Here is a 25898-nt window from a genome sequence, read left to right as displayed (position 1 = left end):
CCATCTTTCAAAGGCTTCTCCAAGGTTTACACGTCTCTTGCTTCTTCTACTGTCCCAAAATCTTCTCGGGTCATTTTTTTCACCCGTACGTTTGCGCTTTGTTGAGCTGGCAAAACGTACAGGCAAAGAGTAGTCATGATCCATTATCATACAGACTTTTTTATACGGGGGTTCCCCTTATACTGTCTGTCAGTGTTCCTCTTTGAGTTTGACGGTTCCGCCGAGTTCGCAGGAAGCAAGACGCAAACGTGGATATGACGTGAAAGACTGGCGACATAACGGAAATAAAGACACGGTCCGTGTCTTTGAATTAAAATATTAATTTCTCTGGATTTAGAAGTTAATTGGAACTGTCGGGATAATGTAAACACACAACTTTAAAAAAATATATAACATAGATATAGTGATCTTTTATATTTTTAATGCTGAAACATTACATATTGTGCCTTTAAGTTCATTATTTTTCTCATTAATGTACACACAGCAGCCCATATTGTGACAGAATGACCCAGAATTGTTGACATTTTTACAGATTTATTAAAAAAGAAAAACTTAAATATCACATGGTCCTAAGTATTGAGACCCTTTGCTGTGACACTCATATATTTAACTCAGGTGCTGTCCATTTCTTCTGATCATCCTTGAGATGGGTCTACACCTTTATTTGAGTTCAGCAGTGTTTGATTATACTGATTGGACTGGATTAGGAAAGCCACACACCTGTCTATATAAGACCTTACAGCTCATAGTGCATGTCAGAGCAATTGAGGATCATGAGGTCAAAGGAACTGCCTGTGCAGCTCAGACAGAATTGTGGCAAGGCGCAGATCTGGCCAAGGTAAAAAAAAAATATATATATCTGTTGCATTTAAGGTTCCTAAGAGCACAGTGGCCTCCATAATCCTTAAATGGAAGGCGTTTGGGGCGACCAGAACCCTTCCTATAGTTAGCCGTCGGGCCAAACTGAGCTATCGGGGGGAGAAGAGCCTTGATGAGAGAGGTAAAGAAGAACCCAAAGATCACTGTGACTGAACTCCAGAGATGCAGTCAGGAGATGGGAGAAAGGTGTAGAAAGTCAACCATCACTGCAGCTCTCCACCAGTCGGGGCTTTATGGCAGAGTGGCCCGACAGAAGCCTCTCCTCCGTGCAAGACACATGAAAGCCTGCATGGAGTTTGCTAGAAAACACCCGAGGGACTCCAAGATGGTGAGAAATAAGATTATCTGGTCTGATGAGACCTAGACAGAACTTTTTGGCCTTAATTCTAAGTGGTATGTGTGGAGAAAACCAGGCACTGCTCTTCAACTGTCCAATACAGTCCCATCAGTGAAGCATGGTGGTGGCAGCAACATGCTGGTTTTTGTCAGCTGCAGGAACAGGCCCGACTGGTTGCAATCGAGGAAAAGATGAATGTGGCCAAGAACAGGGATATCCTGGATGAAAACCTTCTCCAGAGTGATCAAGACCTCAGACTGGGCCAAAGGTTCACCTTCCAACAAGACAATGAGCCTAAGCACACAGCTAAAATAACAAAGGAGTTGCTTCACAACAACAATTTAGAGACCTGAATATGGCTGTCCACCAGCGTTTACCATCCAACCTGAGAGAACTGGAAAAGTTCTGCGAGGAGGAATGGCTGAGGATCCCCAAATCCAGGTGCGAAAGACTTGTTGCATCTTTCCCAAAAAGATCATGGCTGTATTAGATCAAAAGGGTGCTTCTACTAAATATGAGCAAATGGAATGCTTTGGACCATGTGATATTTCAGTTTTAATGAGAACAAAAATGAACGTAAATTATTTTAGCAAATGGTTGCAATATAACGAAGAGGGAAACATTTAAGGGGGTCTGAATACTTTCCGTACCCACTATATATATATATATATATATATATATATATATATATATATATATATATATATATATATATATAATTACTCTAAGAATTAATTAAAATTACCAGACTCTGTGCTGAAAGACACTGGTTCACTGGGTGGCCCTTCACCAAGCTCATTCTTGGGCTTCACCTTGAATTCATAACTGTAAGGTAAGAAAAATTCAAGTGATGTAACATTACGTTTCTGCTTTGATCCACATTACACAAACCATTAAGTATATTCATTTCAGATCTAATGTTATGCTTCTGACAGTGCTCTGACAGTTTGCTTAATCCAAAATTATTAAAATGGACTTCTGTATTGGAAACCTGGTGGGTTGTTGTCAAATTCTGAGTAAAATGAGGTTCTTATTTCCCGTCCTCTGAGCCCTGACACTTGATATATTTATTCTGCAGAGTCTGAGGACTCAAATCCTGTGGCCCCCTTTTAATGGATCCTCCATGTGCGATGTAGAGACAGAACCAAGGCCCACGTGCCTGGAGACACAGTCCATAGGAAGCCCTGGTTTATATTGTGTCACCAGATCTTGAGCCTTTATTCAGCCTCATTAAAAAGCTAGCAAGCGTGGCAGCTCCCCTACAGCCAGACCACAGCGCACACATCCAACACCTTGTCCAGACCTCAGGATGCGTGCAAGTCCTAACACCCCTGGTATTTGACACCCACATTAACAATAATACATCTATCATATCCAGTACAGTGCCTTAAATAGATAGGTTGGCGTTCTGCATTGAGCCTGTACCTGCTCTCTGGTTTCAGGTTCTCCACAGCCGTATGAGTCTGGTTGGTGGTCAGAATAGAAACCTGTTCACCATCAGGACCTTTTGTAGTTGAGATAACCTCATATTCTGTGAAAAGACAATTGACAAGGAAATGGGTTAGGGGCTGACTGGACAAATTTGAAAGTTAGTGTTTGACAGATCAAAGTTGACAGTTTGGGTTACTAAAGATGACAGGTAAGTTGTAGCCTAGAAATCTAGACGCACCCTAGCGGCAGCAAACCTAATCGGCCCGCGAGTGTCGTCTAGCAACTCTCAATACAGTTCTGAGCTGTAAACGCCAAACTCTGGTCGGGCCAATCCCGAGTCGGTGGGCGGGGCTTAACATAATGATGGCACAGTTGCACTTGCGTGAGTCTAGTAAACACAGAAAGTGTCGAACGGCGGTCTTTCGAATCCGCTTTAACCGCGACTCTGGAAGACTTGGAGTTAAGCTTTTCTCTGAGAAAAGAACAAAGAACGGCACTGAAGTCATTCTTAAGAAGGGAAGATGTGTTATGAGTTTTGCCGACGAAAGTTTAATCTTTCAACTGGCTCTGGTTGGTTGTAGCGCTATCCAATTGCGTGCACGCCGTGCAGAGGGAGTTTGAAAGACAACCGTTTATCCCGCCCCTCAGATTGAGCCCTTGTCAATGGTGAGTTTCCAGACCAAACATCTTGATGTGAGTCCGGCTTGTCAGGCTAGGTAAGTCGAAGTTTAGGGTTAATTTTTGACCAATTGAAGTTGAGAGTTAGGACCAGGTTTACAAACAGCTTGTGCCAACGCAAACCCTCTTTTATCATAAAAAATGTACTGTCAGGATTTACTAAAGACAAGCAGTGAAAAAATTGTGCTGAAAAGGCATGGACGTAGTTATTTTTGTGCTGAACTTATTGCATATGCATTTGGAAAAGTATCCCTTTCAGATGCAAAATTGGTGATTTACTAATCTTTGTGCTCGTTAATTTACTGGTAAATGTTTCTTTAATTTGCGCAACGTCAGTAAATCACGCACATAAATTTCCCCTCCCAACATGCTTATTTTGGAATTGCACTCTCACTCTAATTTGCCCTGTGAAGTAAACCTGGTCCTTAGTGTTTTACCAATCAAAGCCAAAATGTAGTGTTTGACCCATCAAAGTTTGACCAATCATTGTTGAGGATTAATGTTTAACCAATCATAGTTGAGGGTTAGTTTTTGATAAATCATAGTCAAGGGTTTGTGTCTAACATATCATACTCGATGGTTAGAGTTAGACCAATCAGTTGAGGGTTAGTGTTTGATTAATCATATTCGATTGTTAGTGTTTGGCCAATCATAGTTGAGGTTATTGTTTGACATATCATAGATGAGGTTAGTGTTTGACCACCAGTTAAAGGTTAGTGTTTGACCAGTCATAGTCAATGGTTTGTGTTTGACCAATCATAGTCCAGGGTTAGTGTTTGACCAATCAAAGTTGAGGTTAGTGTTTGACATATCATAGTCGAAGGTTAGTGTTTGACCAATCATAGTTGAGGTTAGTGTTTGACATATTATAGTCGAGGGTTAGTGTTTGACCAATCAAAGTCAGGAGTCAGTGTTTGACATATCAATGTTGACCAAAGTAGAGGGTTAATGTTTGACCAATTTAAGTTAAGGGGTTAGTGTTTGATTAATCAAAGTTGACAATTCACATAAGATGGTTAGTATTTGACCGATCAAAGTTGATGGTTAGTTTTTGACTAATCAAATTCAAGTTGTTTTTGAGTCATACCCTAACCCTTGCCTTTGATCAATCAAAGACAATGTTACATTTCATCATAACACCACAATATATTGCACATTACATTCCTCAGATACCAATGGGTCTATTCCAAAAGATATTCGATTTCCTTTGGGGATCCAGCCCTCAGTCTTACCTGTTGTGTCATTATCAGTTTTCTCCCAGTCGAGAATAATGAAGGAGGGGCATCCTTCCACAGTTACAACGGTGAGGTTGGATGGGGCTGTTCTTGGAGGGTTGGTGACATTTTGTTCTCCACCCTCCTCCTCAGGGAAGTAACTCAGAGACGTGGTGATGGAGCAGGGCTCATCTGGCTTCTTATCTGTCTTATAGACCACATGTGGAGCTGGACAACAACACATTTGTGTTTAACTTCAGACACTTTGGCTCTGAAACTCAAATTAGCATTGAGTGCTTGGCATGCAAAGCTTACAGGGATTAAGAAAGTCTCATTACCAATGTAGCGTTCTTTGCCCATGGCATCAACTTTAGAAGCAGGAACAGAGCTGAATACTGAAGAGTTCTCCCATGTCTCAAATCGGGGTGCTAGGACACCACAAATATGAACAGTGTCAATCATATCAAACCATTGGTTAACAGATAGTTACCACACGAGTATTTTATATACCACATGAAATTGTATTGAAAAATGTTTAACCTTCAGCAGAATATTAAAGACTATTATAAAATATCCCATGAAGACAAACCTGTCACTGCAGGAGCAGATGTTGTCTTTGGTTTGGATGGTTTTGCTGTAACAGGTGGCAGATTGGGTTTCAAGATATAATCTTTGTCCTTATTCAGGTCTATTATCTTGTCTGTTGTGTAAATAAATGAGTGAGTGAATACATTAATTGTTTTAAACATAGTCTTTTTTGCCAATTAACACTGAACAAGGAACATGTCAACTTCTAAAGACACCAAAACAGCTCAGACTCCAGTGAGTTAAAACATTTTTAATTACATCTAATGGTCAATTTTTACAGCAAAATAATTTTCCGCTCCTTTTTGGTTGTACTTTTAAGTTCAGTGAACTTTGTACCCACCTAATCCTCCAGGATTGCCCACAAGATTAGGCTTTTTTGGTAGAATAGGGAGGCGTGCAGCTGGAGAACCTGAAATGATGGAAGTGAAAGTGATGAAGTTAAGTTTCCTCCATTCCCTTTTCCAATAATAAATAAACTAGCATGGATACGGTAAGTCAAAAATTGCACCAAAAACTCCAAACACAGCAGTAAGAGGTCAGAAGTAGCCCTTCCATTTATTTGCATTTCCATTTATTATCTATCCATTGCCTCTTGGTCATGTTTTTAGGACACTTGGTATTCATTTCCACTGCTATGTGGATAACACTCTGCTCTACCCCCCCCCCCCCCCCCCCCAACCTAATTCTAATCTTCTTGGACAGTTTAGATGAGATTATACTGGTTCTTGTGCAGTTTTCTCAAGCTAAATATGGATCAAACTGAGATTCTTCTTGTTGGCGCTTAATCTATGTTGGCAAAATTCGATTTACTGTTGATAATTCCATAATTCCCATGTCTTAAATTAAAAGTTTGGGTATCAACCTTGATAGTATCTTTTGAAATACAAGTTAACCTTTTGAAATAGATGTTAATAATGTCATTCGGTCCGCATATTTCCATTTACGGAACATCAGTCGCCTTCACCCATTTCTTAAACCCAATACCACAACTATTCTTGTACATGCTCTAGTTTCTTCACACATATATTACTGTAACTCTGTCCTATTTGGGCTACCGCTCAAACTTCTTCATACAACTTTAGTTGATCTAGTTTGTTACTTGAACCTCATTCATTGAACACATCTCTCCAGTGCTTTATCAATTGCACTGGCTTCCTGTTAAACATTGCGTAAAGTACGAGATTCAGTTGTTTGCTTTTAAAGCTCTGCGCAGTCTCGCACCCTCATATTTCTCTGACTTGCTTTCATTTATACTGCCACAAACACTCTTAGATCTTCCTCACTTGTTAATCCATTGTTATACCTGGATCTCTCTTCCGCAATTTGTATGTGTATGCCCTTTGAGTATTTTGAAAGGTGCCTCTAAATAAAATGCATTATTAGTATTAGTATTATATTCCTCATCCTATTCATACATTTCCATAATGTTCTCTTAACCTAAGATTTCATTCTCATGCAAAACAGTGGAACACATCACTACCAGCCTAAACTTGGTTTAGCTGCTTTTTTTTTTAGCAATCTTTCAAAAAAATCTTGGGGTTAAATGAGTTTGACACCTCTTCGATTTTAGATTAAAAAAAAAATCTGCTTTCAGCTTTTAAGACATTGGCATCCTAATAACAAAAGAATGGTAAATAAAACCAATAAGCCAATTTAATGCCATACGCAGAAATATAACAGCAAAATAGAAAGCATTTCCATCTTTCCAGTATGTGAAAACCTTATGCATATTCTAAAACATGTTATTATTATCTGTTATGGAGTAAATAGCTATGGAGTAAGTAATGCATCCAACTCCAACAGCAGAAAGCTTCTCAAAGTATGTTAATCCAGAATATGGAATAATAGAATAAATGTATTTGACCACATATTGTGGTTCAGAATAAGGACAAGAAATCTCCCAAGATCCCCAAAATCCTTCTCCTGATCAATGGAAACTAGAGTATCTTATACTCTAAATAATACAATTGAGTATGGTTGTTTAATTTTGAGGACCTGCAATTTGAATGGTTTGTTAAATGAGAGTAGCAAATTGCTCAAATTTAAAGTTAATTGGAAATGAAAGAAAATTGCTTGTTTTCTTTCTCATTGCATGGATGAAGTCTAACCATTGGCACTTCAACCACCTTTCAAGCCTTCAGTTCTCAGTGCCATCTTGGAGTACAGTCAAAAGCAAACAGACTAGAGCATGTGGATCCTTCCCAGGAAAACTGATTCAATTTACATCCAAGGCACCAGTTGTGAAACCCTCAGTTCATCACAGGGTAATCAAACGGAGCTCAGCTCACTAAAACCCTGTGGTATGAGTAAAAATGGCAAAACTGGGAGGTGAAAAAGCCACGCTTTGCTGAAAATAAAATTAAAGACCAACAGAGGTCATACTTTTACAGAAGGAAAGGAATTTCCAGAGAGGTAGCTGAGGTTTTCGGCGGTGATGCCCGATGTTTTGGATGATCTAAAGCTCTTGTGGTATCATGACAGACCAGACGTTAGACAATTTCAGGCAGTCACTGTCAAACAAATCTCCAATACGACCTCTCTTTAATGAAAGCCACCAACAATCGCCACAGATCTCTGGCTTTTGGTCAGAAGATTGAGAATTCATGCCAACAAATTGCGCTAATTAAACTGATCCGTTTTGTTGTATTCCACTGTTTTTGCACAAGCTATAAGATGTGACATCACTTTGCAGACCTGGGATTGTTTTGTTTGGTTTTTAAAAGATCAAATAATAGGGAAGAGTATGACCAGGCAAATACCCAAACATTTAGTGTAGTTGACCATACTTATGGAAATTTATATAGTGTCTGGATCGCAGTGGTCGAGTCATAGTGTCTTGCAAAGTCGGCCAGATTGCAGAAGTCTGCTGCGTCTTCCAAAACCAAGTCTAGTCAGAACTGATACACCATGTGAATTGAGTTTACCGCATATTTTGGGGCTGTTTTTTGTGATATTAGCTGATTTGTATGGCTTCAACTATGCAGTTCAATTGACAGCACTAAAGCAATTTTTAGTAAGGTCCCAAAGTTTTCCCTGAATTTTGGCATTTTAACTTTATGTTGAAAATAACATCAATAATAATCAGAATGAATAGGTTGTGGATAAATACAAACATTTTGTCATCTTTCAGCCTTTCTGTTTTGTTTTTGCTACACAGATAAACAGTAAGGCAGATTGAAAAAGACCTCGTACCACATGGAAGCTTGTGACTACAATAAAGCATGCAAGTAGTCATGCACACAATGGACTTTAACCAGAAGCAGCTACAGTCCTCTGCAGAAGGGAGTTTCAAACATTATTGCTGAAATGCACAAATAAAAGAGCCACAGAATGTTACGAGACAGTTTAGGACATTGCGGTGGGTTTCTGTGTCCTCCGAAAGACTCTTGAAAATAAATGTCCTACAGCACCATGATGGTTTAGAAATGAGAGAAACCAATCTGGGAAAAAGCTTTGACAATTACACCATAAAGCTCGCGGCAGCATGGGATCTGCGGAAGCTTGCAAAACGACAACAAACGTTGAAGACAACAGGCAGATTGGCGAGCAAATGGGTTGACTGGTGAATGAGTGGACGGATGGATTGACAGACACAAGTTTACAGGAGATTATGGATGGGAAGGACACCAACATGGGCATTTGGGCTGCGCCACAAACAGAATTTCTGCAGGTTAATGATGGCTAACACACACAGAGGACGAGTTGGCTCTGTTTACCAAGTCTTGCTCTGGGCCATATGACTGGTTTGGGGAGAGAATGTCCCTTATGGTGCTCACCGTTCGCTGTTGGAGGGGAAAAGAGTGGATGTTATGGAGAAAAAGAAGACCAAGGTAGCATCATATTGTTGTTTTAGCTGAGGTGCACAGCAGCTGAAGAAAACTGGGGTTTACATAGAGAGTTATAGGTGGCCGCTCAATTGCCTGAGGGGAAGAGAGGCCTTTAAAGATTAGATTAGTGCAAATGCTGGAGGTCTGCGTGCCCGTTGGGCTAAATCACACATACTTTTCTGACAGTAAACCTGTCAGGTGTGACAGACTATGATGGCTGGTTTAGACACACACACACACACACACACACACACACACACACACACACACAAACACACACCACGTTTCAAATGAGAAAATTGGGCTCTTGAAGAAAAACAGCCCCAAGAGATCTGCAGCCAAAATAACTGTGCTGAAAAGAGAGAATGCAGCACAACACACATATTTTTCGTAAGTATTTTTTGTTGTTTCTTAAGTTAGGTATGTTAGATTTGTATACGTCTAAAATAAAATAAAGAAAGAAAATACAAATAATAATAAAGAAGAAAAACAGAAAATACAAAAAAAAGGGGAAAGAAAAAGACTAAAGTAAGAGGGGTAAGAGTAATGTCTTTTACCCCCATATCTTCTGGAGGAGTCACTGAGCCTGGAGGAAGAAGGTCTCATGCCATTAGGGAAATAGAAAGGGTGTCTGCTCGGTGATGTCTGGTTCCTGGTGGTCGCTGTTTGGACTGAATCGATGGGTTTTGATGGAAGAGAAGAGATTGAGTCTCTCCGGAGGCTCTTACCTAGATAAAAAACAACAGCAGCTTTTGTTATGCCTTGTCAGCTCTAGGAAGTAAAGTGCATGCTGGGGCAGGTACTGTATAATTATGTAAGGGCTGATATGTGTTAAAGTGTTGCTGTCTGTGGGCTGATGAGAGATGTTAAAGTTAGCTAGTTGTATTTCAACATACTATCAAGGGAATTTGGTTTTCTATAAGTGTTGATTCTAATCTTCTGTACATTATTTCACCATAAGGAAAATGACAAAACTTCAGTCCAACATAAGTGATCTGCATTGCTAGCCTAGACAACTAAAATCACCCTCATAAGTGACTAATTTGGAACTCTGTCCATCAGTAGCAACATTGCACTTTATGCAAATAACGCTTCACACGCAGTGCAATAGAGACTCGACTTACACTATATTTCCAAAATATTGGGACACCCCTCCAAATCTTTGAATTCAGTGGTTCCAATCACTTCCATGGCCACAGGTGTATAAAATCAAGCACATATACAAGAATTTGTCTTTTAGGAGCTCAATGAATTAAAGTGTGGTACTGTGATAGGTTGCCACCTGTGCAATAGGTCTATTTGTGAAATTTACTCACTACTAAATATTCTACCGGCAGGTCTTTTCATGTATTGTAACAAAGTGGAAGCAATTGGGAACAACAGCAACTCAGCCATGAAATGGTAGCCAACATAAAATCCCAGAGCGGGGTCAGCGCACGCTAAGGCACACAGTGTGCAGGAGTCGCCAACTTTCTGCAAGAGTCAATAGCTACAGACCTCAAACTTTGTGTGGCCTTCAGATCATAGAATGGGTTTCCATTGCCGGAGACGTGTTCTCTGTTTTGACGAATCACGCTACTCTCTCTGGCAATCCGATAGATGAGTCTGGGTTTCACAGTTGCCAGGAGAATGGTGCTTGCCTGACTGCATTGTCCCAAGTGTAAAGTTCGGTGGAGGGAGGATTATGGTGTGGGCTTGGGCTTGGCTCCTTAGTTCCAGTGAAAGGAACTCTCAATGCTTCAGCATGACAAGACATTTTTGACAATTTCATGCTCCCAACTTGTTCTTCCTGTTCCAACATGACTGCGCACCAGTGCACAAAACAAAAGTCCATAAAGACATGGATGAGCGAGTTTGATGTGGAGGATCTTGACTGGCCTGCACAGAGTCCTGATCTCAACCCGATAGAACACCTTTGGGATGAATTAGAGCGGAGACTGAGAGCCAGGCCTTCTCATTCCAACATAAGTGCCTGAACCGCACAAATGCACTTCTAGAAGAATGGTCAAAAATTCCCATAAATACCCTTCTAAACCTTGTAGAAAGCCTTCCCAGAACAGTTGAAGCTGTTACAGCTGCAAATGATGGGCCAACTCCATATAAAATCCTACAGATTAAGAATGGTATGTAAATGGGATTAAAATGTATGTAACATGTAAAGGCAGGTGTCCCAAAACTTTTGGCAATATAGTGTATAAGTGATTTCAATAGTCTTGTGGTAGCATGTTGCTAAGCTAACAGTGCAACATTTCAGTAAACAGAATAAATAATTAAACTTAACATTCTTTTTACTGATACTTGTCAGTAATTAAATAATTTAACCTAATTATAAAATCTTATTATGACTGAATTTAGCCTACTATTATTTAACAATAATAATGCCATTGTTCTGACTACAGTAAGGCTAGATCTGATGTGTTGGTGATTGCAGTAAAGTGCAGCAGTGCATTCCTGTGAAGACAAAACATGGTGTAGGGGAGTATACAGGAAAGCTGTGATTTCAGACAATAACACAGACATGATATACACCGATGGGACAGTTGTGATAGCTTGCCTGACAGAGCAAATAAATGAGAGGATTATGTGAACTGATGTCACCAGTTCTTGCTGTTTTTACTGGCCGTCTCGCTCACACTGACTAGAGACAGCTCTTCCTGTAATCCATTGAGCCGAAGTGTGAAATAATGTCTGTTCGTGGTTGAAGTTACAGAAATGACTGGGTTTGATTGAAACGTGGTTTGAACATCCATTAATTTCCCGCATATCACCTTTCTCCAAAACCACCCAAAATGAAGAGAATGAATTGAATAAAGCTTTGAAGTCTGATATTCTGATGTTTAGTCTAAGTTCGCAGTGGTAGAATGTGTAGCCAAAGGTTGACGGCAAATACCAAAATACCAAAGTGTCTGTGTGGTAAATAGTGAATCGCTGAAGCAATACGTTATTTTCTCATTACCTGTCAACCGTCAACTTAAAAAAATAAGAAGGAAGCATAGGAATTACCAGAGGAACTATGTGGCATCTGAGTGGCACTAGGTGCCCTGGTTTGAGGGTATCCGCGTAGGGGTGTCCGGGTACTGCTGGGTAAGGAATGGTAAGGGGTAGGGGTGACTGAAGGATGGGAGGGTTTAGTGGGTAGGTGTTGGGGAAGGACAGGAGGGACCTCCACCAGCTGAGAGGAGTCATTTCTAACATGGCTGTCTGAATCTGTTTAAGAGAAAGGAGTAGATGAGCCCTCCATGCTGGAAAATTAAGCCATTCCAGCTCAAGGTGGTCTAGTTGGTCAACCAGTTGAAGATGGATCATTGTTAACCATCTCACCAGCAGCTCAATCCAGGTTAACCAACATGGCCTATGATGCCCCACCAGGTGGTAGGACAACTGATGATCCATCTTGACCAGCATGTACCAGCTGTTTGGACCACCTTAAACTGGTTTTACCTGGATTTTCCAGCAGGACTGATTGTTGAGACCATGATTAATCCAACATGGTGGACGGTAGATTAATGCTGTTAAGAATGTTTGGGAATCGTTTGATACTAAGCACGTCTGTAAGAGTTTCTTAGTTCCATCCCATCGAGTTGTGATGGTACAGATGCTTAAGTGTCTGTTACCGACGTTGAGCACTTGTGTTGACAGTTTTGTCAAGGGGGTTGAGAATGAACTTGTTGACTTTGGTCTCATAATCAGTTTGGCTCCAAGTGGAAAAACACAGAGAGAGTCGTAATGTTAGCTTATCCAGAGTTCAGAGACAGAGGAAGACAGGAAAGGAGGTGGGACTCCCAGAATTCTGCCTTTCCCTGCTAGAACTAACATCATGGGACTGATTCTTTCTCTGCATGCAGTGACTTCATGCAGACTGAACAAAGGCCAGCAAGATGCAAAAACTCTGAAAATGAATGAAAGTGTTGAGGAAATCAGAAAAAAGAGATGGAGGATGGAAAACAAGATGAGGTTCAGAAAAAGAGAATATAGAGAACCTATGACAAAAGCTGATACTAAAACCAGTGTAATGATACCAATCTATGTACAGTCTCTTAATAGTGGACTGATTAAATTTGGTTGAAATGTATTGACTACTCAAATTTTTATATAATACAATAACCTTACTCTGCCAATACCATGGTACAGTGATAATAATACCATGGCACTCTGATTCATATGTTGTTACCATATTATGTGTCATAATTTGATGTTCATTTTACCACTGTATATATAACATTTTTATTATTTAATATGTATGGGGTAGTTTGGAGTATATATCACTTATTGAGATCTTAATATTATGGGAAATATTAAGTGAACAAAGAGAAAGAATGACAGAAATAAAGACATAAGAGTGCCATTTATGGCCACAGTAATAAAACAAATGGAGGACTGTGGAAACCAAACATTTTAACAGTTGTGATGTGATTGACAGGTGATGAAATGATAGGGGACTGAATGGGTAGAGATGAACGTGACAGAGAGAAAGAGAGCTGATTGGTGGACACAGAGTCTGACTGGTGCTGATGGGTGGAGCGTGAGCAGGCCTACAGAGACCGCGCGAATGCGTGACCATGCGTGACCATAGAGGGGGTTTTACTTCACAGCACCCTGAGAAAACTTACTCTCACACTTCCTCCTCACTGTGGAGGCGACCGGTCAGGAATCCTCATCACGGCAGGAGCAGGACTTTCTAACTCAACGTTCTCACAAGGCATGCCAGCATGCAGCCAATCATAACAGCGGATGTCTTTAATCCCCGCCCACACCCAGCAAAGCAATTACCAACTGACCGCTCACAAGCAAAACTTCAAAACAAAATTTCTCTTGGTTACCCAATGGGAGATGAGGCCATTTTGGCTCATTGGCTCTTGGAGCAGCCACAGTTCCATGCTGAACCATTGGTGGAGCTGTGGGAAATAATGCAATGTTTCATAAATGGAAAAAAAAATTGAGAGAAAAAGTGAGCAGGCATCCCCAACAAGGCTCTTAAGGGGGAGAGAGTATTAAAAGTCTTCTGTGAGCATGACTTCGATTGACTGCAATAAAGGCCTGTTTGAAAGAAGAGTGCAAACAGAGAGAGTGAGAAGGACAATTACCAAAAGATGTCTTTGGACCTCCATTAATGCCTGTGTTTTTGGGCAGTCCTGACTGGGTTGTCTTGTTGATAACTAGAATGAAGATTGTGGAGGAAGAAACCAACACAAAACACTTTCAAACGATAGAAAAAGAGCAGTACTGCATGTAGTTTGACCCATTTTACACTGAAAAAAAAATTAAACCACAAATGAACAAGCTATCATGATTTCTCTTACTTACTTGCGAGTTATCATGCAGTGTACAGTGACCAGGATTTGTCAAGCTATAAAAAAAGGGCTATCAAGATTTAAAAATGATAAAAAGCACCTTAAAAAGACCCAAACGTTTAATATCTAGACAATTACAAGTAATTTGTTGGTTTGATTCCCAAGAAGTAACATCACTATGCTATCAAAACATTGCTTTGTTTGTTTGGGAATAACAGCCAGGGGCCTATTGCACAAAACTTGGATATGGGATTAACCCGGGAAAACTTGATGATTTTGTTATCTGTATGAGAGATTTTGTACACCGCTGTCGTGCAAACGTACCCTGAAGGCACACTCACACCAAGAACTATAACGATAACGAAAGATAACTGTATATTAGCGGATAAATTGAGCCAAAATCACCCAAATATCCCAGATTAAACCCTTATCTTAGTTTTGTGCAATAGGCCCCAGCCCAGCATGGCAAACCCTGCCTCAGCCAATGGCGTGAGTTCGGGGGCTGAGCTATCTGTTTGACTGACTAATGGTTGACAGAAATTACACAATTCACCTAAATTTCAGTGCGTTCCTCACACAAAGCCACCTGAATACTTAAAATGACCCTGATATTTTACAACAGTGCTTTGTTTTTAAAGTTTGACAGCCCTCATTATATGTTTTTATTTAATGGAAAAGAGCAGTGTGCATTCTTTTGTGATCCACAGAAGAAAGTAAGTCATGGGAGTTTGAAATTACATTAGGATGAACAAATGATGAGAGAATTCTCTTGTTTTCTTTACTGCATAAGGGGCAATTCTTAAAAGTAGTAGTTGATGGTCTTACCATGTCGAGGATGTAACAGGCTGCTGCTGTGAGGTCCAGCCTGTAAAAAAAAGGGTTATACATATTTTTTCGACCTTCTTTAAAAACAAAGTGTTGAGTGAAAGAACACAGCAGCATTATGTCTTCATATCATGTATAAGATCTCTGCAATCAGGGTCTCTCCACTGTGTCTAAAGTGTTTTGGAAATGCCTTGACAGGCACGTATTATGTCCTGCCTCCGCTGAGAAGATTGAGTACCTTACGCACATACACATGCCAACAACTGGATTCTTCACTCAAGAGATTGAGAATACGTGAGAAAGTGTTTGCTTGCAGGCACAGCTCTTTATGTCCATGACAATTCATAAATATACTAGGATGGACAACAAACTACAAAGGCAATCTTCCCAAAGCATGGTGGGAAACCAGCTAAACCATCTTAAGCAAGCCTAGACCAGCCAACCAGGCTCAGCAGGGATGGAAGAGAACAGGGCAAAAAGTAAGATAATAGAGTGCTAGCATTATATTAAGCTGCATTTCCACCACATGAACTCTCCCCAGCTACTAAGTGTGTTTTGACCACGGGGTCTAAATGAAGTTCTGGTTAAAAATGCCCCCCTCAGAAAGTCTCTGCTCGAGAGATAGTACTCTTTCAAAGTTCAGGAACTTTCGGTGGTGGGACTTGGGCGCCGAACAATGCTGATTGGTTGACTCCACACAGAATTTTAATTTCAACCACCATTTTTAGATGTTTGTTGTGGTGTGTGCAGTAAAAGTAGCTTGCTGTTCGAATCAACAATGGAGTTTAAAAAAAAAATATGACAGATGGGCCGAGGACAAGGTTCAGGCATTATTAAGCTTATATGCAAAGGACAAAATGCGTTTGGGATCATTATCACGGTGTTGCCAACGATTTCACCTGTTGGTTACTCTTAACCCAAATCAAAAGGTTCCACCGCTGAATCTCTTTTTTTGTGAGACCAAATTTGCTTTGTTGTCTTGTGGCGCCAAAGCCAACTTTGTCTTCTTTTGTCTCATAATGTGGACATGGTTTGAATTAAATAATGGCAACATAAAAAAAAACACTTAAAGTTGTGCATGCTATGTGGCTTTGCATGTTAAAGTCATTAAGTTGTCATTTATACTATATACAAGTTGTTATGAAACAACTCTACATACCATAGTCTTGGCAATGGGTCTTTTGGGCTTGTAGTTTATATGCATGTTTTTGTCTGAAAACAAAACAGTGGCAATGCAAGTTAGATTTATATTTCAACTTCTCAAAATAACTTTGAATGGATGTTTAGGGTATATGTTACCTCCCATGTTGGTGTTGTGGGTCACTGGCTTGCTCCACACTCCACTGCTTTCGTCTTTGTTGGATCTAACGCCAAATTCATAGGGTGTGTTGGGCTTGAGGTTGTCGATTACCGTATCAGAGGTGGGGCAGGTCTGGTAGATCCACTTCCTGTTTTTTTCTCTATAGCGAATGGTGTAATGCCTGGGTTCAAAGAAACATTGGTTATCTAAAAGGTACATTTGTGCATCCTAGTTTTGGCTAGTTATAATCAATCACCAAATGAGGCAGTAGGGCTGTCGATAGATTAAAATGTCTAATTCTAACACTTAACGTGAAATTAAGCAGTCACCATTTATCTGGTTTAACACATTGATTTTGTCATAATTTGCCATATCCAGCAAAGAAAACTATCAGCTTGAAGGGTGATTTCCAAAAAAGGACATTTCATAAATGGATGCACCCATGAAGCACCCATGAAAAACCTTTTGATTTTTTTCAGAATTCACAGTATGTGTACCATGCAGCAACAAAGAGCCTGTTCAGATTTTAGACATGTTAAGTTGCCATACCAACCAGGACCACATGTTTGTGAATCAATATAACAGACGTGCTTACTGGACGTCACTGCAATCATCTTTACCGTGATTGCAGTCCTCATCTATCTTAACTTTAGCGAGACGCTGGTTTGATTTATCCAGCCAAGAAATGTAGCTTGGGTATCATCTGGCCATTCAGCAGTGGGATGTTTTGATGTTCTGTTCAGAGTTTATTACACATAGCTCGATGCACGAGGGCTCATGTTTCTCAGAAACGCTCACAGGATATGACAGAGTTTGTGTTTCAAACATGCACTGGAATTAATAATCCACTGAAAACGTATCATGAGTCTCTTTCTGCCATCTCTGATGTAGTCTGCCTGGTTGTCTGAACTAGTTTAAAGGGTTAGTTCACCCAAAAATGAAAATTATTTAATTAATTACTCACCCTCATGTCGTTGGACACCTGTAACACCTTCGTTCATCTTCAGAGCACAAATGAAGATATTTTTGTTGAAAGCTGATGGCTGAGAAAGGCTTCAAAAAGGCCTCCATTGGGATTCAGTACATTTCGACTGACCCACTCACAAAACCCCTAAAAGGCACTAAAGACTTCATTACAAAGTCCATCTCACTACAGTGGCTGTACAATAGTTTTACAATGTGACGAAAATAGTTATTGTGCGCACAAAAATCAAAATAACGACATAATCCACCAAATTATTGACGTGAACTCGACGCATGCGCGAGAATATGACGCAGCTCCGCCGTTCGAATCATAGCGAATACATGACCCGGAAGAGGAGGAGCGCCGCTATCGCGTGAGTTCACGTCCGAGACCTACACGGAAGACAATATCTTGGCAGATAAAGTCATTATTTTGATTTTTTTTGCGCACAAAAACTGTTCTCGCCGCTTGGTACAATTATTGTATAGCCACTGTAGTGAGATGGACTTTGTAACGACGTCTTTAGTGCCTTTATGGGTCTTGTGAGTGGGTCAGTGGAAATGTACTGAATCCCAATGGAGGCCTTTTTGAAGCCTTTCTCAGCCATCGGCTTTCAACAAAAATATCTTAATTTGTGCTCTGAAGATGAACGAAGGTGTTACAGGTGTCCAGCGAGATGAGGGTGAGTAATTAATGAAATAATTTTCAATTTTGGGTGAACTAACCCTTTAAGAAAAGTTTAGCAGCTTAAATCTTAAATGCATGAATATTTTGCCAACGATAATTACATAGTCGTGTCTTTATCGACCTGGATCTATGTCTAACACGGATCGACATCTGGTCGCGATGATATAAAACTCTCCTGCTATAAGAGTAGCAATTACAGAATCATAAAAATAAAGTATATTTTGTACCTTTTGGAGCTCGGAAGGGTTCAGTTTGAGCAGATGTTTTATACCATCATCACTGTCCTCGTCAGAGCTCATTTCACAGTACATTCAGCATCTGGATCATATTCGACATCTCAAACATTTTCTCAGAACTATCAATTTTAACATATTTTGATCTCTGACAGTTTCTTCACCAGATCCACCATTGAGTGACAGTGACTCTAATATTTGATAGGATTCAGTTTCTCTGTAGTAAATCACTGAGCCATTTCAAGTTTTGCTGATGATTCTTCCTATTCTTTTTAGGGGTGACCCCTAATAGTCGAAGAGTCGATGCATCGATATGCAGGACCGGATTCGACCACTGATCTCATGGTCGAATCTTCACGGGTGTTATGAAACGAGGATCATACCATTTTGGCAATATGGGTGTGCTCAATATTAGTGTTATAAAAACGTGTCGCGCCTTTGAAATTCGAACACATATACACCGATGGCGGCATTCGACGCCTGTCCGCGCGATTAAATGTTTATTTCCCTCAAATCATGAATGTATATACTGATTTCACCCTGTACTACAAGTTACACTCATCGTGCAGCTCTTCTGTCAGAAGTCGATTCAAAATTGAGCTTGTGCGCGGTGCGTAATGTTCACGTCTGCCTGGTGTGAGATCCCTGAGACACGGCGCTGAGCTTCAGTCCGGTGTGAGACCCGCTTTAGGCACAATCGGCTTAAGAACGTGCATATAAACGCACTCAAAGTGTTCTTTTCCTCTCTAGGCAGGTATTTTTTTAGGTTTATTTATCAAAATGTTCTTTTATATATTTGTGTGATGTTCTGTGTTTCGATCGCGGCTTTTAAATGTTATGAGAAAACGGTTCATTTACGAATGTGTAGTGTATAGTTTTGATCACTTTATTAAAAGTGGTGGCTGTGTGCCGTGTGTAAAGTAAAATAAAAATAGTCTTAATAATCTGTTCGATTTATATAGCGCTTTTCAAGGCACTCAAAGCGCTTAACATTGAAGGGGGAATCTCCTCAACCACCACCAATCTGCAGCATCCACCTGGATGATGCGACGGCAGCCATATTGCGCCAGAACGCTCACCACACACCAGCTGATTGGTGGAGAGGAGACAGAGTGATGAAGCCAATCAGGAGAGGGGGATTATTAGGAGGCCATGATGGACACGGGCCAATGGGCAAATTTGGCCAGGATGCCGGGGTTATACCCCTACTCTTTTTTCGAAGGACATCCTGGGATTTTTAATGACCACAGAGAGTCGGGACCTTGGTTTAACGTCTCAACCGAAGGACTTAGCCTCCTGCTGACTAGTGTCCTGCCCTTCCCAACCCGTTTTTACCGTTTATTTTTTTCGGTTTACACTATGGTTTACACAAACATAGATGATTTGACTATCGGTCGAACATAGAGAGATTCGAAAATTCTGATTCGAATGTGTAAATCCTTAGTCGGGGACACCTAATATGCTTTAATTCATGCTTAACTAATGTACAGATCATCATGAGTTAATGTATTACTAATGGTGAACTAACCCATTTAATAATGATTACTGCATCTATATAATATATAATAACATATTATATTAACTAATAATGTAAATTAACATGTTAATTACCACAACGGGTCAAAGCCATGCATTTACAGACTTCTAAGATCATCTAACTGCATGACATAATTTACATTTATGATGCAAGTTCACATGCCTCAATCAATTATTTTACCGTGTTAAGGACTGTGAATTAATCGCATGCGTTAACGCATTACTTAGTAAACTGGTTTTCTGTCACCATAGTAGGCTTTAAACAAAGGGGCTGATGTTAGGTTTATAAAGAGCACTGGTACACGACTTTAGCTCCCAACTGTTTTAGTCCAGGTCATCATTTCCACTGGCCTTTCCAAAAGTCTCCCCTTAACAGAGGGAAAAAAGGTTCACATACTTCTCTATATGAAAACCAGAGCGATTTAGGGAGTATGTCAGTGCGTCCCAACAGTGCCTGTATCCTCAAAAAGCGTTTAAACATGTAGACACACACTACACCTGCAGTGGCAGGGATCCATATCCCACACATTTTTTTTTGCGTCTGTGTAGAAAAACATCACACTCGTTGAATGGCTCTTTCGGTTATACGACATAAATCCAGTACCCTGTCAGTGCAATGAGAACATTGAATAAAAACCTGCAGTGCACTGCAATGCTTCTGAGGATGGGACCCCTAAATACTGGAGACATGGTATTTCATTATATTTCTTTTTCATGTTTTTCAGGTTAAATGGTCCCTAAATATGAAGTGAAGTAAATTAAGTCTTCCTTAGGGATTTAGGACACTCATATGGAACATGTTGGTGGAGGAAAAAGTGAAATCCAGATGTTGTGTGTAACTCACCCGTCCTCCAAGCAGTCGTTCATGATGTTTCCCTCATAGGGTGTCTTTAAGTAGGTTCCCCAGGATAGCAGCACAGATGTCGGCGTGACAGAATCGATCACCAGGTGAAGAGGTTTTTCCAGGTTCACCTTACCTGTTTCAAACAGGTAATCGAATTTAGCAGAGGGATATGCTTTCTAGCTAATGCTGAGTGAAGGTTTGCAAACATTCCCACTGGTTCAATAGCACATCTGTTGCATATTTTCCACTACACACAGACTTTTTCGATTGCCAGTAGGCTACTTTTTAATAAATGCTACCTGTGCAATGCTTCTTAACGTCGTTGGTTGGGATAGGTTGAACGGCCACCAGATACTTGGGCTCAGCATCTGTGAAAGCAAGTATCTCAAGTTATTTAGAAGTTCAAACAAAACCATAAAAAAGGGCAATTTTTATGGTGAACATAAACTAAATAAGCAAGAAAAAACAAGGCGTCAACAAAAGGAGGAGCCCTGTGAGTCAAAGTTAAGTCTCATAAAATCTGATAAATTGACTTTTTTTAATGACATGGGGACTTAGTTTCAGATTGTAAATGATTCATATATATTTACACATTTAGAATGTATGACAATTGTTTTGTTTGTTACACCAGATGACCACACAACTCATTCAACTGAATATTTAGTTTGAAATGGTGTTAAAATGTGAATCTGTAAAAATATTCATAATTTTCTTTATCTTCTACACTCTTATTTGTCATTGACCCACAATTCCAAAAGATTCTGTGAACGTATGTTTAGTAAAATGTCTCTAGGTGATTAATGTGAAGCTTTTCACACAGTTTAAAGTCCTGTGATGACAACGGTTTGCTAAACATCCGTGTTTCCAATGTAACCGAATTAAACAGCACATCTGCCAAAATTTGATTTGCTGGGGTGATAACTTTCTTATTTATGCCTCTCTCGCAGTTATGAATATGTGCACAGGAAAACTCATTTAGACAAAACAAACTCATTAGGGTGATACAAAATTTGCCAGTCCCAAAGTCCACAACAATCTGGACATTTATGAGTGCATGTGCATGTGGCATGTCAGGTTGGGAAGACGCCAACAACTGCTTTCGCCTTTCGGACATCTGTTGTGCACGTGTATCATATTGAAATCTCCGCACACACTGTAAATTCAAGAGCAATGATCCCTGAGCTCGCGGCCAATATTGAATAATGATGTGACTGTGTATTCCTATGCTGAACTGCAGAGGATAACTCAGAGGGCCTTCCTTATGGAACAAACTATTCTTTGTTTGCGAGTTTCTGGATAAGGGTATAAGCATTGATGTATAATTTTGTTCTGCTTGTGTCAGTGCTTTCCATTGTGGAGAACTTCAAAGACTTTGACTCTTGAGACCTTGTACGCTACAATCTTAAATCACATGTTTGTTGTCAACACTAGTCGCCAGAATTGGATTTTCAAGGACATTACATTTCTGGCCGACACTGGTGAGCAGATCATTGTTTTCATGTTAAGGTCTATAACTATAGAAGATTGTTTCCTTGGAATAAAACATTTTTAAAAAAAGTAAAAGATTATTATGACTTTCTGTCTTTTTACTTACAATTGCAAGTTATAAAATCGGAATTGCGGGACATAAACTCGCAATTGAGAGATATAAAGTCAGAACTGATGACATATAAACTCACAATTCTGACATTTTTTTTCTCACAATTCTGAATTTTTCTTGCAATTGCGAGTTTATGTCCTGGAATTCTTATTTTGTAACTCGCAATTGTATGAAAAAAGTATTTATAGCCTACTTGTCTTCTCAGAATTGTAAGATATTAACTTATTACCAATTAAGATATTAACAATTATGAGTTATTAAGTCCAGTTTTGAGAATTATGAACTGGTAGTTTATATCACAATTCTGAGAGAAAAAAGTCTGAGTTACGAGATATAAAGTTGCAATTACCCTTTTTGTTTATTTTTTGGCGAAAACAAGCTTCCATAGATAAATAGAAAAATGACCAATATTAAAATTATATACAACACTAACAAATAATATATAGTCACTAAAGTCAATAACCGATAAATGGCTAATATTAAACTTCTACACAAAGCTGATCATTATTTTCATGTTATGGCCAAAAACTGATAAACGGCCAATGTTAAAATTCTATACAAACCTGAAATTTATTGTAATTTTATAGCCAATAACTGAAAAATGCCAGATTGTAAAATTCAATATAACTTTGTTGAAATAAATATAAAACACTAAAAACTAAAATTATTGTTTTAAATGCTACAAGCGAAGGTTACATTTAACAGTGTTGTTAAAATTGTATTGTTTTTAAACATTAAGGTTGTGTGTCCATCTAAGCTTTTTTTTTTCTCAAGGCTTGTGTATTTATCCAATTGTTTAAATTTTTTAACCCTTTCACACGTACATTTAAAATATCCTTGCTGACCCCACAGTGTAAGTTTTTCAAGGCGACCGTTATTTAGAACATATCTATGTGGCCACGAGTTCAGAGAATCAGAATGGATTTCCAACATGTGAATTCATTCACTTCTCCCGAAATATATGAAATTAGAACGGAGAGAAGCATAGAGTAAACTTTAAAGTTACGTACACAATGTGTATCGGATATGGTTAAAACTTGTCTAATTATAATGGAAAGGCTCATCTTTGCAACTTCCATAGACATTAGTGTGTATTTTACAAACTCTAAATGTATATTTTTGCAAGAACTTCTGTATATTTAAATGTCTGAAACCTAAAATAAACATTATGCGGTTAAAAACATTGAATAGTTGTTGTATGTGACAAGCCAATGCACAAAAGCACATTTGAATTTAGCAGTTAATCACGCGATTCACTGACCTTTCTAATCACACTGGTGTGATCGTACACCTCAGGGACCAGCCAAGACTGATCACATCGGTGAGATTGTACGTGTGAAAGGGTTAAAATGCCAGCAGCATGACAAGGTTGCTGAGCACTCAACGTTTTTTACCGGGGGCCGAGAGGTAAAGAATGTTCAACTTTGTGTAAAACCCAGCACTCAAAATTTTCCCCAGCCATCCAATCACAGTGGAGGAGGGGCGGGACAAATACCAAAGAACCAATCGCCACATCCTGCTTGTACAGCGACAACAGACGTCATTAATAACGGAAAAAATTATATTTGAAAAAAAAAGCCAGAACATATATATTGTACATTGTATCCACATTTTATTTTCAGAAATAAACTGGAATAAATCTGTGATGTCAGATTCTATTAAGAGTTCTGCCAGAGGTGGACAGTAACTAAGTACATTTACTTGAGTACTGTACTTAAGTACACTTTTTGAGTATCTGTACTTTACTGGAGTATTATTTTTTCTGGAAACATGACTTTTACTTCACTACATTTGAAAGACAAATATCGTACTTTTTACTCCACTACATTTCTATCTAGGTCGAAAGTCGTTTCTGTAGCAGCTCTGAAAGTCGGAGGATGATTTCTTCCATCTTTAAAAGTTTTTTTGTTGTTGTTGTTTCAGACAGTCTGTCAGGAATCACTCTTATAAGGTCATATACATTTTCCCAACCTTTTTTTGAACTTTTTTTGTGTGCATCCATAGCCATACTTTGAAAGTATGTTTCAGTAAAAAAAACAAAAAACAAGACTTGTATAGTTGGGTGCATGTCTTATAAAATATAAAAAATATAGAAATCTGGGAGAAAGAGAAGAGGAAAGATGGGAGAATATCAGATGTGTATCAGTGTATTGGATCCATGCATTCAGCCTTAAAGAGACAGCAGCTTTGTAAAGAGCTTTGTAACTTATATACAAGTGTTTAAATTAGTTTAAGTTAGTCGTATGGTAGTATGTCAGATGGAGCATCACTGACTCCATCACTGACTAACTGGTCTTAAACCATGATGACAGTGTGCATTTATACAACAATAATAAAATAATGCATTGTCATAAAAAAGGAAATTTACTTTGATACTTAAGTACTTTTGAAAACAACTACTTCTGTACTTTTACTTGAGTAAAAATCTGTTTTTACAACTTTCACTTGTAACGGAGTAATATTTGACCAGTAGTACTTTTACTTTTACTCAAGTAATAGAGTTGTGTACTTTGTCCACCTCTGAGTTCTGCAAATATTCCGTATAATAGCACATATAGCATCTCAACTGAAAAAAAACCTGCTGCGCCGTCATGTGCAGCAAGAGGTTTTTAGAAGAGCGATGGCATTTTCAGCTTGCTAAAAATGCTTTGGTGGACTGGGCCTAATCACGCAATAAATCCACAAGCAACTGAACACTGTTAAACCAGCAGAAACAAAATGAAGCACCTGGCATGAGCCCGTTTAGAAAAAACTTACATTAGCTTTAGGGACCCTCTGACCTGACCCTAACCTCCTCAGAATGAACTCCAGGATTGTAGCTCCCAGGAGAATGATGATGAATGGACAACAGGAAGTTATTTTACAGGCAAAAAAAAATTATAACTGTGGTTAGCCTTACTGGGAGTAATATGGGACCTTTTTACCTTGTCAAACGTGATCTGTGGATTTTTTTCTGTGTTGACAAATGCTGTGGTTATCAAAGCTTTAACAAATAGCATTCATTTTGGGTTCAATTACAGTTTGTGTTTTCAAATAATGGATGAGTTGGCGCAAATATAGGTGTACAAATCAAGACGGTGGTTTTGATGGGTCAGGGAAGCTACCATTTGTGGTTTCTCCTGTTCAGTGCTAACCCACAAAACAACATTAGTGATTGTTTTGTGGGCTTCCTTCAGGCTCTTGAGTGAAAAAGCATCTGAGTGTGGTTATACTGGAACTCACCAATCTCGGTCTCATAGGGTTCTCCGTTTTCTGGAAGTTGGATGAACTGTTTGGAGAACATGCTGGAACCGTAGCCTAAGATGTAACCCTCAAGTTTGATGTCAGGGTTGGGCCGAACAAACTTCAAAACTATGGTATCCCCAGTGGCGTTGATCCGAACCTTCATATTCTGTCTTCTTACTGTGTGGAGGAAAAAGGGTTTGAAATACTTTTAATTGGCTTAAGAAACAGTGCTGCAACTCTTCAAACGCTCTGTATTTCTTTGTTTGACATTCAATGGCAGCAAAAAGCAACTGCACAAAAATTGCGACTTTCAGAGCACTGCAATGAATAAGTGATTAATTACTTAAAGAGTTAAGAGTAAGACTTTATGTTTCCCATGTGTTGGATGGGGTTTACGACTTTATGGGGTTTGTTGATTTATGTGGCCAAAGGGGTGCGG

General features: G+C 39.3%; 1 protein-coding gene across 11 annotated transcripts in view; it reads right to left on the bottom strand.

Annotated features, from left to right (window-relative positions):
* abi3bpb (ABI family, member 3 (NESH) binding protein b) overlaps positions 1–25635 on the bottom strand; it is a 33280-nt gene extending 7645 nt beyond the window's left edge. Inside the window, exons 1-17 of one of the 11 annotated variants that reach the window (XM_067416188.1) lie at positions 25457–25635; positions 20934–21002; positions 20635–20767; positions 16370–16551; positions 16230–16282; positions 15071–15110; positions 14039–14110; positions 13775–13849; positions 11958–12161; positions 9512–9682; positions 8844–8909; positions 5468–5536; positions 5129–5239; positions 4878–4967; positions 4558–4767; positions 2642–2747; positions 1962–2041 (exon numbers count right to left, since the gene is read on the bottom strand). In XM_067416188.1, coding sequence (XP_067272289.1) covers positions 1962–2041; positions 2642–2747; positions 4558–4767; positions 4878–4967; positions 5129–5239; positions 5468–5536; positions 8844–8909; positions 9512–9682; positions 11958–12161; positions 13775–13849; positions 14039–14110; positions 15071–15110; positions 16230–16282; positions 16370–16551; positions 20635–20767; positions 20934–21002; positions 25457–25622 — 1897 coding nt within the window. In that variant the 5' untranslated portion in view covers positions 25623–25635. The remainder of the gene's footprint in view (positions 1–1961; positions 2042–2641; positions 2748–4557; positions 4768–4877; positions 4968–5128; positions 5240–5467; positions 5537–8843; positions 8910–9511; positions 9683–11957; positions 12162–13774; positions 13850–14038; positions 14111–15070; positions 15111–16229; positions 16283–16369; positions 16552–20634; positions 20768–20933; positions 21003–25456) is intronic. The other 10 variants (XM_067416190.1, XM_067416189.1, XM_067416191.1 and 7 more) reach the window with 10 other exon arrangements.
* Between the last annotated feature and the right edge of the window lie 263 nt (positions 25636–25898).

This window comes from Pseudorasbora parva, chromosome 14, assembly GCF_024679245.1.
Source record: "Pseudorasbora parva isolate DD20220531a chromosome 14, ASM2467924v1, whole genome shotgun sequence".
Classification (NCBI taxonomy): domain Eukaryota; kingdom Metazoa; phylum Chordata; class Actinopteri; order Cypriniformes; family Gobionidae; genus Pseudorasbora; species Pseudorasbora parva.
This window is presented reverse-complemented; position numbering and strand designations above follow the sequence as displayed.